Source organism: Microcaecilia unicolor, chromosome 13 (genome assembly GCF_901765095.1).
Source record: "Microcaecilia unicolor chromosome 13, aMicUni1.1, whole genome shotgun sequence".
NCBI lineage: Eukaryota > Metazoa > Chordata > Amphibia > Gymnophiona > Siphonopidae > Microcaecilia > Microcaecilia unicolor.
In genome coordinates this window covers 4,783,473-4,799,448 of record NC_044043.1, presented here as the reverse complement: position 1 = coordinate 4,799,448, position 15,976 = coordinate 4,783,473, and the positions used below count along the sequence as shown (strand labels likewise).

The 15,976-nt window shown below is 46.6% G+C and overlaps 1 protein-coding gene across 5 annotated transcripts in view; it reads right to left on the bottom strand.

The window, feature by feature from the left end:
• Positions 1 to 976: 976 nt before the first annotated feature.
• The window catches only part of CLUH (clustered mitochondria homolog), a 152,167-nt gene continuing 137,167 nt past the window's right edge, over positions 977 to 15,976 (bottom strand). For all 5 annotated transcript variants that reach the window (XM_030186225.1, XM_030186226.1, XM_030186223.1 and 2 more), the window contains exons 25-26: positions 7,870 to 7,943; positions 977 to 2,508 (exon numbers count right to left, since the gene is read on the bottom strand). In XM_030186225.1, coding sequence (XP_030042085.1) covers positions 2,361 to 2,508; positions 7,870 to 7,943 — 222 coding nt within the window. In that variant the 3' untranslated portion in view covers positions 977 to 2,360. The remainder of the gene's footprint in view (positions 2,509 to 7,869; positions 7,944 to 15,976) is intronic.

Below are 15,976 nucleotides of genomic sequence, written 5' to 3'. Positions count from 1 at the left end.
AGTTGGAAGGACAGGTAGGGTCCAATGAAGGTTTTTTAAGGAGTGGTGTGACTACAGCATGTTTGAAGGCATCAGGAACAGTCGCAGTGGACAGTGAAAGATTGAGGATATGACAGATAAACGGGATGACAGTAGGAGAGAGAGTGTTAAGTAGATGGGTGGGAATAGGATCAGAGGAACAGGTAGTTAGTTTTGAGGAGGAAAGAAGATGTGTAGTTTCCTCTTCAGTGATTTCAGAAAAGGAAGCAGGGGTTGGAGGGTTGACAGAATGGACTAAGGGAGGGAGAGGGGGAGGTGACCTGGTTGAGAATTCAAGTTTAATCTTGTGAACCTTACCATGAAAGAACTCAGCCAGAGTCTGGGGGGGGAAGTGAAGGGGGGGAGTTGGAGGCGAAGGCACTTTGAAGAGAGAGTTCAGTGTGGCAAAGAGACGACGAGGGTTTGAGCCAAGATAATTAGTCAACTGGAAGAGCAGACTGGAAGGAGGTCAGCAAGAATTTGAAATGTATGAAGTCAGCATGGGCACAGGAGTTCAGTCAAAGGCGTGCGGCAGAGCAGGCACAGGAACGTAGGTAGCGGATTCTAGAGGTCAGCCAAGGTTGGGGTTTGGTACGTTTTACTGAACCATCTATATAGTGCATGTTAAAGTAATTCAACAGAACCATTTCAAAACAAGCGCATATACCTACCATCTTTGAAACTGGATTTGGCCTACTGGGGGAGGAGGGGAAGGGGATTACAAAGAAAAATGTAGCATTTCTATTTAAAGTAAAAGATACTTTAAAAATGATATTACAGGCTTTAGCTATGCATCCACTGGGGAGAATATCGTAAAAACTTAAGTGGTACATGAGAGTTAATTACAGTAGGAATAATTTTATTAAATTACTAGAACTGCCTATTACTTCCTCCCATTTCAGATGCGGTAGAAGATATTTCTTAAAAAAAGACACAATACCCTTCCTTTGCTAGAAGATGTTTTTTAATTACATTATTTATTGAATAGTTTCAAGAAAATTCAAATATTTGAAGGAACAAGGGTCTTGCACAAAATGATGACTCTACTTGACCCCCAATATCTAGGTGAAATGGAAGCTGCTTCCAGCAATACAAACACTGAAAAACTGCAAACTGCTTGGAGCAGGCTTCCACCATTATCACCTACGGCAGTGGCAATAGGAATAAAGATAAAAGACAGAAGGAGCCTTTAGACCATGACGTGTTCGTTGATCTGTTCAACCTAAGAACAGGATGGAATTGAGGGCCATTTGTGAGGACATGGGCTTGAGGGGGAGGCTGTTGTAAAGATGGAGAAAACTTTATATTACAGTGTCACAGATGCATGATTCTTGATCCTGTTCACCATGGTTCACAATTACTTGTCAATTAATCATTTCCTTGTGTACCCATAACTACACTAGCATATCAGATTTGTATTACAAGTAGACATGGACCAGTAGACTCCAGGTCTTTCCATAGGGTTAATGTGGTTTTCAACAATCTTTTCTCTGTACTTTCCATTTTGTGCCCTCAAATGCCAGGGCTGTTTCTCTACACGCAGGCACTTTTTTAGTTTTGTTTTTTTAACTCAAATCATTCAACACTATTACAGGATCCAACTGTGAGTTTTTAGAAAATATTTTTTGCCCTTTTACTCTAGCTAAAATGTTCTACCGGTTACTGAGAATTCAGCAAGCAGCACATGAATGAAAATGCAGGCATGTGCGAGCACACACCGTCTCACAAAATTAAAACTAACGTTTTTATTATACATGTGTTTTTTAAACAAAACTCCCACCAGAACCTAGCCCAAATGTTCAGTAAAAAAGCAAAATCTGCAGAGGGTGTAATTAGTTAATTCCTAGCGAGTATAAAAGCCGGACATAGCCCATGACTCCACTGCCTGCTAATTACAAGTATGGATGTAATATTCTTCAGGAGGTCCCCTCCTTTCATTCCTCCCCCCCCACCCACCCACTTCATGCAGATTGGCTTTAATCTTGGTAAACTCAACAAGCAGGATGCTCCTTGGAAAACCAGACCCTTCTGTCACAGGAAGGCAGACCTTGGAAATTACTTCTGTACAGAAGCTTTTGGGAATTCATCTAACATGACAGAGAAGGGATTTGATAAGAGATGACATGTGATCCCAGGCAGCAACGGCACATGGTCCAGGATGTTCTTCCTGTTCAGCCAATCAGCTCCAGCTTGCAGGGATTTAAACACCTACAGCTTATGGTGCTTTAACTTGAACAGGCCTTCATATTGGATAGTGGACGGTTACCAGTGTTAACAAAATTGCTGAAAGTGTTCCACCCTCGAGAGAAGCTTGAGAACCAAAGCAAAGGTCCAGAGAGGAATCAAGCAGAACTCTCCACCACTGGGGCCTCACGGGAAGCAGCAGTTGCATCAGTCTTTTTCGTGTCAGGTTCCTCGCTGTCTCCCATTGCCTCTGAGAGCTGCTGTCGACGCTGTACTTCTGCTTTGAGATTCTCCAAGTCCTTTTGGCTGAGAAAAAAGGCAGAAACAAAGTGAACAGTGATACTCTAAAGTAACTTCAGCTCATGACCCAGTCTGAAGCACATTCTTTAATAAGGACCTTACCAAGACCATCTCAGACAGGTCAGTACCAGTACATTATGTTCATACGTTAAGAGAGCAATTTTCAACATCTAAGTGCACGGGTAAAAGGGATTTTGAAAACTGTGCATCTTATATATGGGGAGAAAGTATTCCTGGGGCAAAGGCAGGACAGAGAAGGCAACTGTGCATGGCTTGAATAAGTTTGAACTGTTTTTTGCACAATTTCAAAGAGAAAATTACAAAATGTGACTTTCCACTTGCCCAGTTTTGAAAACAATCCCATGGAGTCAATAAACCAGATGGCGTTAATATGGTATTTCAAGAACAGAGGAACAACATTCTGGTTGGAGGGGCCTCCATGCTGTTCCCCCCCCCCCCACCCCCCGACACTGTGTTGGGGAAAGATATTGGTTTGGCCCACCCCATTCCACTGCCTACGTACGCAGTATTAAACTTGCATATTAACAACTGAGACCAAGGCCAGCATTAACATTGATGATAAAACATGTTTCACTGCGACTAGAAGCAGAAAAATTCGATTACAGTTGCCTGTGTCAAGGGATCTGCCTTACATTGCTTTCTTTTTATAACACTTAGATATAAAGGAGGTTACCAAGTTAAGAAGAATGAGAATTATGCAGTTAACTACCATTACAGAATTTTAGCACACGTCCACACATGCGCATCTTTAAGGGCAACCACTTATGCCATGTAAATCGCCGTACCAAAATGCTGACAGTTATACTGACAGTATTTGATAAGACTCAAGACTCAGCTACATCCATGCTCCCTTGCAGTTATGTGAAATTCTGTAACTTTGGGCCTAATCAGTAGAGGCCAACCAAAACACTTTCGACTGAAACCGAAACTGCAGCCGCAACTTATCACCTGGTTTCGACCAAAGCCGAACCTGAAAACGAAAGAATAATTCACATTCACACAACTAATGAGGCCCACTGAGGATTGTCGGAGCTTGCATTCGGTAATTCTCTGCTAAACCCGCAGGAGATTATTACCCTCCAGTCTCAGGAACCTCCAAGCAAAATAGTAGCCACACTGCTTTTACAATGGCTGACAGCTGATGTCATATCTTCACAGAGAGGCTAATTGGTTAGGAACTTATCATTCAGATTTACAGACTAAAATTCCTGTTAAACTTTTGTATCAAAAACATTTATTTGGAGCACTCTATTTACCATATAAATTACTACACAAGATCATAATTGCATTACACACATACAAAAAAAAAGAATGCAAAGAGTAGTGCCCCCCCTCCCCCGGTCCCAAAGACTACCTTACAATCCCTTGTCTAGTAGTATATTCAGGGCAGGAGTGATCCCCAGTCTCTCTTGCCCATGTCAGCTGTACTCTCAACATTGCTGCAAGAGATCACAGTGGCTATCTTGTGAGATTGCCATTAAAGGTCATGGCTGCCATTTTGAGAGTAGAGCCAGCATGGGAAGAAGTGACCGAGCTTCACTTCTGTCCCAACTACACCCCTAGACCGCCAGGAATAGGCCTGAGGTAGGCAGGGGGAGAGGCAACTCCTGTTTGGAGGGAGGGAGACAGAGGATAAAAAACTACATTTTCAGCTTCCACTGGAACAGTTTCAGCTAAAACCATAACCACAGCCTTTCGAAGAAACCAAAGCCGGGCAGAAAAAGAATTATATTCTTATAGAGTAGCCATACTGTGTCAGACCAACGCAGTTCACAAGTACCTGGCAGAATCCCAAATGGTAGCAACATTCCATGCCACCAATCCCATGGACAAGAGGTTTCCCCATGTCTGTCTCAACAGCAGGAACTTGTCCAAACCTTTTTTAAACCCAGATATGCTAACCGCTGTAACTACATCCTCTGCCAAAGAGATCCAGAGCTTAACTATTTGTTGAGTGAAAAATATTTCCTCCTATTTGTTTTAAAAGTATTTCCATGTAACTTGTCCCCTTGTACTTTTGGAATGAGAAAAAAATCGATTTACTACTTCTCATTCTATATCACTCAGGATTTTGAAGACCTCAGTCATAATTTCCTTCATCCTTCTCTTTTCCAAGCTGAAGAGCCCTAACCTCTTTAGCCTTTCCTCATATGAGAGGAGTGTGGTAGCCGCGTTAGTCCACTCTTAAGGTTATCAATAGAAATCAAACAAAATAAAACATGGAAAAGAAAATAAGATGATACCTTTTTTATTGGACATAACTTAATACATTTCTTGATTAGCTTTCGAAGGTTGCCCTTCTTCGTCAGATCGGGTTCTACATGGAACGTTGCTACTCTTTGAGATTCTGCTGTGGAATCTTGTCACTCTTTAGCATTCCGGAATCTTGCTATTCTTTGGGGTTCTACATGTAGAGAGGTGTGGTAGCCGTGTTAGTCCACTCTTAAGGTTATCAATAGAAATCAAACAAAATAAAACATGGAAAAGAAAATAAGATGATACCTTTTTTATTGGACATAACTTAATACATTTCTTGATGTCCCCATGCATACCTCCTACCCACCCCCATCCTCCCACCCTGTCAGACTGTCATAGTAATGCTTGAATGTTTTCACTTATATACACTGTCAGCTAGCACATTTGCTTATTTCCGATCTGAGGAAGAAGGGCAACCTTCGAAAGCTAATCAAGAAATGTATTAAGTTATGTCCAATAAAAAAGGTATCATCTTATTTTCTTTTCCATGTTTTATTTTGTTTGATTTCTATTGATAACCTCATATGAGAGGAGTTCCATCCCCTTTATCATTTTGGTCGCTGTTCTTTGAACCTTTTCTAACTCTGCTATACCTTTATTGATTCCACATGTAACTTTATTTAAGTTAGTCCACTTATTCTCTATCTTATAGGCTCCACCTTTGCTTACCCCGTGTGCTGTCTATTAAGACGTTTTATTGTGTATGGTATGATATGGGATTTACATGGCAAACTGTAAAAGGAGAGACTTGCCGACCTGAAAACGTATACATACCTTGGAGGAAAGTAGAAACAGGCGTGACAAGATACAGGCATTCAAATATTTGAAAGGTATTAATCTGCAAACAAAACTTTTCCGGAGATGGGAAGGTGGTAGAACTAGAGGACATGAAATGAGGTTGAAGAGGGGCAGGAGTAATGCCAGGAAGTATTTTTTCACAGAGAGGGTGATGGATACGTGGAATGCCCTCCCGCAGGAGGTGGTGGAGATGAAAACAGTAATGGAATTCAAACATGCGTGGGATAAACACAAAGGAATCCAGTTTAGAAGGAATGAATCTATGGAATTTTAGTGGAGATTGGGTGGCAATGCCGATAATCGGGAAGCAAAACCGGTGCTGGGCAGACTTCTACAGTCTACGCCCTGATCGTGACTGGATAGGGACGGGCTTGAGTGTAAATTTTAAGGGGCTTCGATGTTAGCTTCAGAACGTTTAGTACAAGAAGAGTGCTGGGCAGACTTATACAGTCTGTGCCCTGAGAATGGCAAGGACAAATCAAACTTGGGTATATATATAAATACTGCATACCATGTAAAATGAGTTTATCTTGTTGGGCCGACTGGATGGACCGTACAGGTCTTTATCTGCCGTCATTTACTATATATGTATTGTGTTGACATAGAAAGTAGCAGATTGATCGTGCTGTATACTGTGTTGGGTGAATTCCTTCAAAACAAATTGGTAAATAAATCTAAATAAATAAATAAGATAAATACTTTGCAGGTGGGCATTCACATGGATGCCATGAGTGGACTGCATACATAGATGTATATTATAGAGTCAATCTAGGCTTGAACATCTGCAACAGCAATACTGGGGTGTATTAAGTGGCCTACACTAGTATTCTGTAAAGAAAAGTAGGCACCTTTTCTTTGCAGAACAGACTTCAAATAGGTGCTTTCCTAGCACCTAAATCCAGGTGCCACCTTACAGAATTACCCTCACTGAACTATCTGGCATATTTTTATAACTCTGTTTACATGCATTAGCAGCTTGCAGTAGATAACAAATTACCATTAATGCATATTATATCGGCCCTTTACTGTTCCTTGCTGGGAGAAGTTAAACAAGAACCATTTACAGAAATAAGCATTATCCTGAACAATGCAATAAGCAGAAATAGAAAAGTGAGAACTCTAAAGTGGTGAATTGTGTGCATTCTCCACTGCTGGTGTGTTATCGCCTCACTTGTGAGTGTAGCTATTACTAAAGAAAGCAGCTCTTCTATCTTTTTAAAATAGAAGGTCCTGGTTGATACTGCCCTTTTCCCTTCATCACCGGAGGTGCTCATCTGGAGAGCTCAGTTCTGCAATCCAGAACAGGCCCTTGTGTTTAAAAGGATTTCAAATGTAGTCTGGAAATTATGGATTTTATATGGAAAAGTTCTAACCAGGCCTGTCTGTGTTTCTAGCTTCCAGATTCCAAAAGGATGCATTTGACTCCAGTCCGGGAAATTAAAAATGGGTTAAGCACGCTGTTGCACTGTGCATAAGCCCTGGTTATGTATGCAGCTTTGTTGATGAGGTTTGCACTCAACGCTTAACAGGAAAACTGCCAATTCTATTCTTTATCTCATTATGACCGCTTTTTACTTCCGAAATGGAGGTATGCAGCTGATTCTGCAGTGTCTCACATGACTCAGTATGTTGTATCTCACTGACCTGTTCCACTACATTACGTGAACCAATCAGCAACCAGCCAATCAGATGTAATTTTTGATACTTCCTGATAAAAGTTATTCTCGGTGGTCACCGTGGAGTAGGCATTATTCACCACTCACGCACAGTACAGAAAATTTCACTACAGTCAGAAAGATACATTGCACCAAGTAAAATATTTTTCACTCTACCTCATCTACACAGCACTTAAGATGTACCTATTTTCATTTCAACATTCTGATTCATAGTAAGTGACTTAGTTTATTTAATATTGGAATTTATAATACAGGATTGCAAGCTTTTCCTTCTGACTGGGATTATTTCTCATTACTTTTGTAATCTGCTTTGTACTATTGGGTTATCAATAGAAATCAAACAAAATAAAACATGGAAAAGAAAATAAGATGATACCTTTTTTATTGGACATAACTTAATTCATTTTCCGATCTGACGAAGAAGGGCAACCTTCAAAAGCTAATCAAGAAATGTATTAAGTTATGTCCAATAAAAAAGGTATCATCTTATTTTCTTTTCCACGTTTTATTTTGTTTGATTTCTATTGATAACCTTAAGAGTGGACTAACACGGCTACCACACTCCTCTACTATTGGGTTAAAAGCTGAATAAAAATCATAATATACAATACAATACCTTAGAGGAATGAAGAGAATTCCATTGATAACGTTCAGCTGTTCCAACACACTGGCCATGCTTGGAGCTGTGAACTGAGGAGGACAAGATGTACCCACAGATTTTTTTTTTTTTGTGGGGGGGGGGGGGGGGGGGGGGGGAGAGATTAAAAAAAAAAAAAAAAAGAGAGAGAGAGGAGTTAACATGGTTTTAAGGGCAAAGCACCTTCTCAATCAACTTCAAGTTTACAGTGTGTCATAAATTTCTGCAATACATCAAGGATGAGTGCTCTCCTAACCTATCCCAGTGAATTGATATAGTCAGCACTTCTAATTGTGTCTTTCAAATGTATTTTAGAGCTTATTTGCAGATCCAGTTGCTGCTGGGGAGGTAGAGCAGCACCTCCTGGAATTTGCTTTTCCTTCTATCCATGGGCCCTGAATCAGAGGCAACCTTCATATTTGGCTTTGCTCTAAAGATCACAAGCAGTAGCTGTGCCAAGTTGGGTGTCAAGGACAGGAGAGGAGGTGCTCGTGCCATGAAGCCACTGCACAACAGTAACCACAACAAAGCAAGCCAGACGAGAGCAAATGATACATTAAGATGGATCTGTACCAAGAGTTGCTAGTCTAATCAGTGCAGGTTCATTAAGTCTTCTCTGGGAAGCCTTGCCTAATCCAATGGTTGTAGAAAGGAATGTTTCTTAGACGAGAGGCTACATTTTAGGGGGGACCATTGATCACACACCATTGTAATGGTCATCATTGCCAACTCCCACCATGTCCTCCTGATCTCTTTCTTCTTTTGATATTTTTTCCAATTAAGGGAAGAAGCCTTTTACTAAGCCATGTAAGCGTCTATGTGCGCCCAACACATGCCAAAATGGAGTTACCACCTGGTTACCACGTGGCTCTTGCGGTAATTTCATTTTTGGCGCGCGTAGGTCATTACTGCCCGGTTAGCAAGTGAGACTTTATCGCTAGGTCAATGGCAGGCGGTAAGGTCGCAGACCCAAAACGGACGCGCGGCAATTTTGATTTTGCCACACGTCCATTTTCAACAGAAATTTTAAAAAGGCCCCAAACTTGCGCCTACACTAACTCAAAGCCATTTTTTCAGCACACCTTAGTAAAAGGACCCCACAGTAAGTTTTAACCTAAACAACCATCCCAAAACATGTTGCAGGAGAAACAGCATTTAATGGAAGAAGTAACTAACTTGCAAGTCACACACACACACAAGGAGTGACATCGCTGCACATACTTATCCAGTCCTATCCTAGCTAAGATAATATTGAAGAACCATTTCTTAATTCACTGCAACTATCTTTAAATTAATCTTCTTATTTTCTAACTCCTGTTACTCTATCTGTATATTCTATCTTTCTATGCTGTCTATTAAAATGTTTTATTGTGTATTGCGTTGGCATTATAATGTAGCATACTATGCCATACTTTGTATTGTTGTTTGAATATTTTTACTGCTGTAACTGTCTATTGCTTATGTTTGACTTTCTCTTGCTGTACACTGCCTTGAGTGAATTACTTCAAAAAGGCGGTAAATAAATCCTAATAAATAAATTTGACTACACTGGGATTGAAGTTACTGAAGCAGGGCAAGGATCATGGCTGCCGCCAGCACAATGCTTGTTTGGCAATGCTGCAAAGTGAATCTTACCAACATCTCCCCCCCCCCCCCCCCCCCAGTTATACAGGTTCTTTTATTACCAAAATATGAATTTTTCTCTTTAATTCGCTGCATCCAATTAGGAGCCAATTTTCAAACAGCCGTTAGGCAGGCAAGATAACCAGTTAATTACACAGCCAGTTACCTGCAAGTAAATCTTCAGCTAAACCTGAATAGATTTTCAAGTTAAAAATTCTTCCAAATCAAAATCAGTGCTAACAGGTAAAGTCTGCCATCACCATAAAGCTAATGATTTCTCTTCTCTCCCTCCCATAGTAATTTGTATTTTAAAAGTCCCAGCAGCCTTAGGTGGTTAAATTATCTGCTCAGCCCACTCATTTTTCAAAGGCTTTGATTCAGCTTAAAACACATTCATAAGTAGCCCCAGGCTCTCTGGTTTTGTGCCCAGAGCTGGTGCAGGTGTATTAGGAGACCTAGGTGAACCTTCTGCCCTGCAACCCCCTCAAGCTAAAATTATGTATCATACCTGATAATTTTCTTTCCCTTAATCATAGCCGATCAATCCGTAGACTGGTGGGTTGTGTCCATCTACCAGCAGGTGGAGATAGAGAGCAATATTTTGCCTCCCTACATGTGGTCATGTGCTGCCGGAAATTCCCCAGTATGTCGATATCAAAGCTCCATCCGCAGGACTCAGCACTTAGAGAATTACACCCACAAAGGGACACTCTGCCCAGCTCACCACTGCCAAAGCAGGGGAGGGGAAATATTCCAGCGCACCACCGCTGGGGCGGTGGGCGGGAAACCACACCCGCCGATGCGGGGGGAACTGGCTTATCTTGCTACCGCAACCGCGGGAGGAGCTGGCTTACCCTAACACTGCCGAAGCGGGAGGGATACAAAGCTACCCTACAGCCGCACGAAGCGGGAGGGAGCGCCGGCATAATTTAGTTATCAATCCAGCCACCGCCGAAACGGGGGGGGAGAGGAAGCAGCAGCTCACTGTAACACAAAATCGTCTCAACTCGAAGAGACTTCAATTGGAAGAACTTGAACACGAAGTCCTCGTGAACAGGAAATAAAGACTGAACTTGAACCTGAAATATAACCAGACCACGAACAATACAGATATCTGGGAGGGGCTATGGATTGATCGGCTATGATTAAGGGAAAGAAAATTATCAGGTATGATACATAATTTTACCTTCCCTATCATCAAGCCGATCAATCCATAGACTGGTGGGATGTACCGAAGCAGTACTCACCCAGGGCGGGACATGGAAATTCCTGAACGCAACACTGAAGCCCCAAACTGGGCCTCGGCCCGAGCAGCCACATCCAAGCGGTAATGTTGCGAGAAGGTATGAGCCGACGACCAAGTAGCCGCTCTGCAAATCTCTTCCAAGGAGACAGATCTGGACTCCGCCAGCGAGGCTGCTTGTGCTCTAGTAGAGTGTGCCTTCAGCTGAATAGGCGGAATCTTCCCCGCCACCACATAAGCTGATGTGATCGTCTCCTTGACCCAACGTGCCACTGTAGGCCTAGATGCCTGCAGACTCTTACGAGGGCCTGCGAACAGCACGAACAGATGATCCGACTTCCGGAAATCATTGGTCACTTCCAAATATCTGATGATGACCCGTCTAACATCCAGGTATTTGAGCGCAGGGTACTCCTCTGGGTAATCCTCCCTACGAAAGGAGGGTAGGTAAAGCTGCTGATTCACATGGAATCGAGAAACAATCTTGGGCAGGAAGGAAGGCACTGGGCGAATCGATACTCCTGCCTCAGTGAATCGCAGGAACGGTTCTCTACACGAGAGCGCCTGGAGCTTGGAAACTCTTCTGGCTGATGTGATAGCCACCAGGAAGACTGCTTTCAACGTCAGGTCCTTCAGCGATGCCCTTGGCAAGGGCTCGAAGGGCGGCTTCTGCAAGGTCCGTAGTACCAGATTGAGATTCCACGTAGGCACTATCGAGTGCAGAGGGGGGCGCAGGTGATTAACTCCTTTGAGAAAGCGTACCACATCCGGCTGTGAAGCCAGGGAAGCCCCCTTCAGACGACTCCTGAAGCAAGCTAGAGCCGCCACCTGGACTTTCAGCGAACTGAGCGACAGGCCTTTCTCCAGCCCCTCTTGCAGGAACGCCAACACTGAAGATATTGGAGCAGTGAAGGGCGATATAGAGCCTGCCTCGCACCACGACGCAAAGGTACGCCAAACCCTGGCGTAAGTGGTGGAAGTAGAGCGCTTCCTCGCTCTCAGAATAGTGGCGATGACCTTGTCTGAGAAGCCCTTCTTCCTCAGCCGCTTCCGCTCAATAGCCAGGCCGTAAGACCAAAGGGGGAGGGATCCTCCATCACCACGGGACCCTGATGTAAGAGGCCCCGCTCTGCTGGCAGCCGCAGAGGGCCATCCACCGAGAGTCTGACCAAGTCCGCATACCAGGGACGTCTGGGCCAATTCGGACCCACCAGGATCACCCTGCCCGGATGCTTTGCCACCTGGCCTAGCACCCTGCCCATCATGGGCCAGGGCGGGAACACGTAGAGAAGCTCCTGTGCCGGCCACTGCTGGAGAAGAGCATCGACTCCCAGAGATCGAGGGTCCCGTCCTCTGCTGAAAAAACGCGGCACTTGGCAATTGGCCGAGGACGCCATCAGATCCAGGCTCGGCCGGCCCCAGCGTTTTGTGATGTTCAAGAACGCCCGAGCAGACAGTTGCCACTCTCCGGGATCCAAGGTATGGCAACTGAGAAAGTCCGCCTTGACATTCATGACTCCTGCAATGTGGGCCGCCGACAGCTGTTCCAGATTCGCTTCCGCCCACAGGCATAGCTTCATGGCCTCCTTGGCTAGAGGGGCGCTCCTGGTACCTCCCTGGCGATTGACATAGGCCACAGCCGTGGCATTGTCCGACAGGACCCGTACAGGCCTCAGCACCAGTACCGGGAGAAACTCTAGCAGCGCCAACCGAATGGCTCGGAGTTCCAGGAGGTTGATGGACCATTTCGTCTCTGCAGGAGACCAGAGCCCCTGCGCTGTCCGTCCCATGCAGTGGGCTCCCCAGCCCATCAAGCAGGCGTCCGTCGTGACGACAACCCACTCCGGGGTCGTAAGAGGCATTCCTGCGGACAGCTTGCCTGGCCTCAGCCACCAGCTCAGTGCCTTTTGCACCGCTGAGTCCAAAGGAAGGCGTACGGCGTAATCCTCCGAGACTGGAGTCTACCGCCGCAGAAGAGAGTGCTGTAGTGGTCTCATATGAGCCCTGGCCCAGGGCACTACCTCCATCGTGGCCGTCATGGAGCCCAACAGCTTCACATAGGCCCAAGCCCGAAGAGTAGAGGAGGCTAGGAACTGACCCACCTGGGTCTGAAGCTTGACGCTCCGGTTGTCCGGCAGGAACACTCTGCCCACTTGGGTGTCGAATCGAATTCCCAGATACTCCAGGGACTGAGTCGGGTGCAGCTGGCTTTTCTCCCAGTTGATGATCTATCCCAGGGAGCTCAGAAGAGCAATGACCCTGTCTGTAGTTCTCCCGCACTCCGCATAGGAAGGGGCTCGGATCAGCCAGTCGTCCAGATAGGGATGGACTTGCACTCCCTCCTTGCGGAGGAAGGCCGCGATGACCACCATTACTTTGGAGAAGGTCCGCGGAGCCGTAGCCAACCCGAACGGGAGGGCTCTGAACTGGAAGTGTCGGCCCAGCACTGCAAAGTGCAGAAAGCGCTGATGAGGCGGCCAGATGGGAATATGTAGGTAAGTTTCCTTGATGTCCAGGGAGGCCAGGAATTCTCCCTTTTTCACCGCAGCTATTACGGAGCGGAGGGTCTCCATCCGGAAGTGCCGAACTTTCAAGGCCTGATTGACTCCCTTGAGGTCGAGAATAGGCCGAGCAGATCCTTCTTTCTTTGGCACCACAAAGTAAATGGAGCAGCGCCCCTTGCCAAGCTGATCTACTGGCACCGGGACCACCGCGCCCAGGCGGATCAGGTTGCTCAAAGTCTGCTGCACGGCAGCTGTTTTGACCTGAGACTTGCAAGGAGAGTTTACAAACCCGTCTCTTAGGGGTCGGCAAAACTCTAGCTTGTAGCCGTCTCTGGTGACTTCCAGAACCCAAGCGTCTGAAGTTACCCTGGTCCACTCGCCCAGAAACGAGGACAACCTTCCTCCTATCTGCACTGGGCCATGGACCAGGTCCCTGTCATTGGGTACGCGACCCTGGGGGCGGGCCGGAGGACGAACCTCCGGGACGGTGGTCCCTACGAAAGGAATGCTGCTTGGGGGAGAAGTTCCGATTGAAGGAAGCGGAGGCAGAGGAGGCCGACTTGCCCAGGCGATACAGACGGGCGTCCTGGAATCGGCCCTTAGAGGGACCAGGACGGGCACTGCCGGCCCGAGCCCTGACCTCCGGCAACCTCTTGCCCTTGGACGTGCCGAGCTCCGTCACGATCTTGTCCAGCTCGTCCCCAAAGAGCAGCTTGCCTTTAAAAGGCAACTTGGCTAGGCGAGATTTAGAGCATGGTCAGCAGACCAGTGCTTAAGCCAGAGCCACCGCCGCGCAGAGACTGTCTGAGCCGTGCCCTTGGCCGAGGCTCTCAAAACATCATACAGCAAGTCTGCCAAGTAGGCCAAACCAGACTCCAGGGTCGGCCATTCCGCCCTTCAGGAAGGGTCCGAGAGGGAAGCCCGCTGTAACACAGTCAGGCACACCCTAGCCACGTAGGAGCCGCAAACCGAGGCTTGCAAACTCAGAGCGGCCGCCTCAAAGGACGACTTTAAGGCCGCCTCCATTCTCCTGTCTTGGGCGTCCTTCAGGGCAGTGCCACCTTCCACCGGCAGCGCTGTTTTCTTAGTCACGGCAGTGATTAAGGAATCTACTGTGGGCCAGACAAAGGCTTCCCGTTCCCCCTCAGGAAAGGGGTACAGACGGGACATAGCCCTGGCTACTTTCAGGCTCGCCTCAGGGGCAACCCATTGCGCTGAAATTAAGGTCTGCATGGCTTCATGAACGTGGAAGGTTCTAGGCGGGCGCTTCGTTCCCAGCATAATGGCGGAGCCAGTAGAGGCTGAGAGAGAGCCTTCCTCCGGAGAGGCAATCTTCAAAATGCTCATGGCCTGCACAAGCAGGTTGGGCAAATCCTCTGAGCGAAAAAGCCGCGCTGCAGAGGGGTCGTCTGCTCCATCCGAGCGAGGATCAGTCTCTTCCATCGATTCCGCTAAGGATCTCTGGGAGAACTCAGACATGCTACCGTCATCAATATCAGAGGAGACCAAGTCCCCCGAGGGTGGAAGATCCACCCGAGGGCGCTTAAGCATAGAGGCCTCATCACCCCGATCTGGGCAGGGGCAGTGTTCTGCATAAGAAAGGCTTGATGCAGCAGCAAAATGAACTCAGGGGAGAAACCCCCCAGTCTGTGCATTTCTGCAGCCTGTGCCGCGGCCCTAGAGGCGCCCTCCATCTGCGCTCCCAGTAGCGGGGGAGAGGCGTGTTGTGCGTCCAAAATGGCATCCGGCACGAAACTCCGAGAAGGAGCCGCGCGGGAAGAAGGGCGTTTTAATTTCGCCGACTTCTTACTGTCGCCCGATTCAAGGGCGACCAAGCTGTTAACGTCTCCCATCTCGAGGGCGGCCCAAGAAGAAGCCGACCGAGCCGCGTGGCCGGTCACGACCGGGAGGGCGGCCAGCGGGGGATGGGCGCCTAAGGCGGGAAAGGCCGCCGCGCCGGAGGAAAAACCAGTGAACTCTCCCGGTTCCGAAAGGGCGCCCAAAAAGGACGACTCTACCTTCGATCCCCCCGCTTCCCCGCTAGGTGCGCGAACGCGCTCCGGGGAGCATCTTTTTGCGCCCTTGCCATAGCCACGTGGAGACCGTTCGGGGAACCCCCTGCCCGCTAGTAAAAGGTAAAAATTACCTGCTTCTTGCTTCGAGCAGCGACGACTTGTTCCAGTGAGCAGCTGCAAATGGACGTCCAGCAGGAGGGGGGAGAAAAGGAGGGACCTGGCACCACCAGGTCTGCACTTGCTCACGAAGAGCCCTCAACCCCAGGTACTCAACAAAACCTAAGAATTAGGCCTGGAGACCTAGCCAGAGCTGCTGCTGTGTGACCACACACCTGCTGAGATAGAGAACATACTGAGGAGTTTCCAGCAGCACATGACCACATATAGGGAGGCAAAAGGATTGCTCTCTCTCTCCACCTGCTGGTAGATGGACACAATCCACCAGTCTATGGATTGATCGGCTTGATGATAGGGAAGTTCACTTTCAGCCCTTAGTGTACACTCAACCACTGTACCTATATTTAATATGGAAAGAGCTTTGGTTGTACCACTGAAAAGCAATATATCCAGAATATCAAACAAACATGATCATCTCAACATCACCCCTTTCAGAAAGATCCTGAACATCCCAAAATCCACAATCCTTGTAGGTGATAGTAAATGTTGACCATTCTTTTGAGTTTGTGTGGCTGTCGAGACCT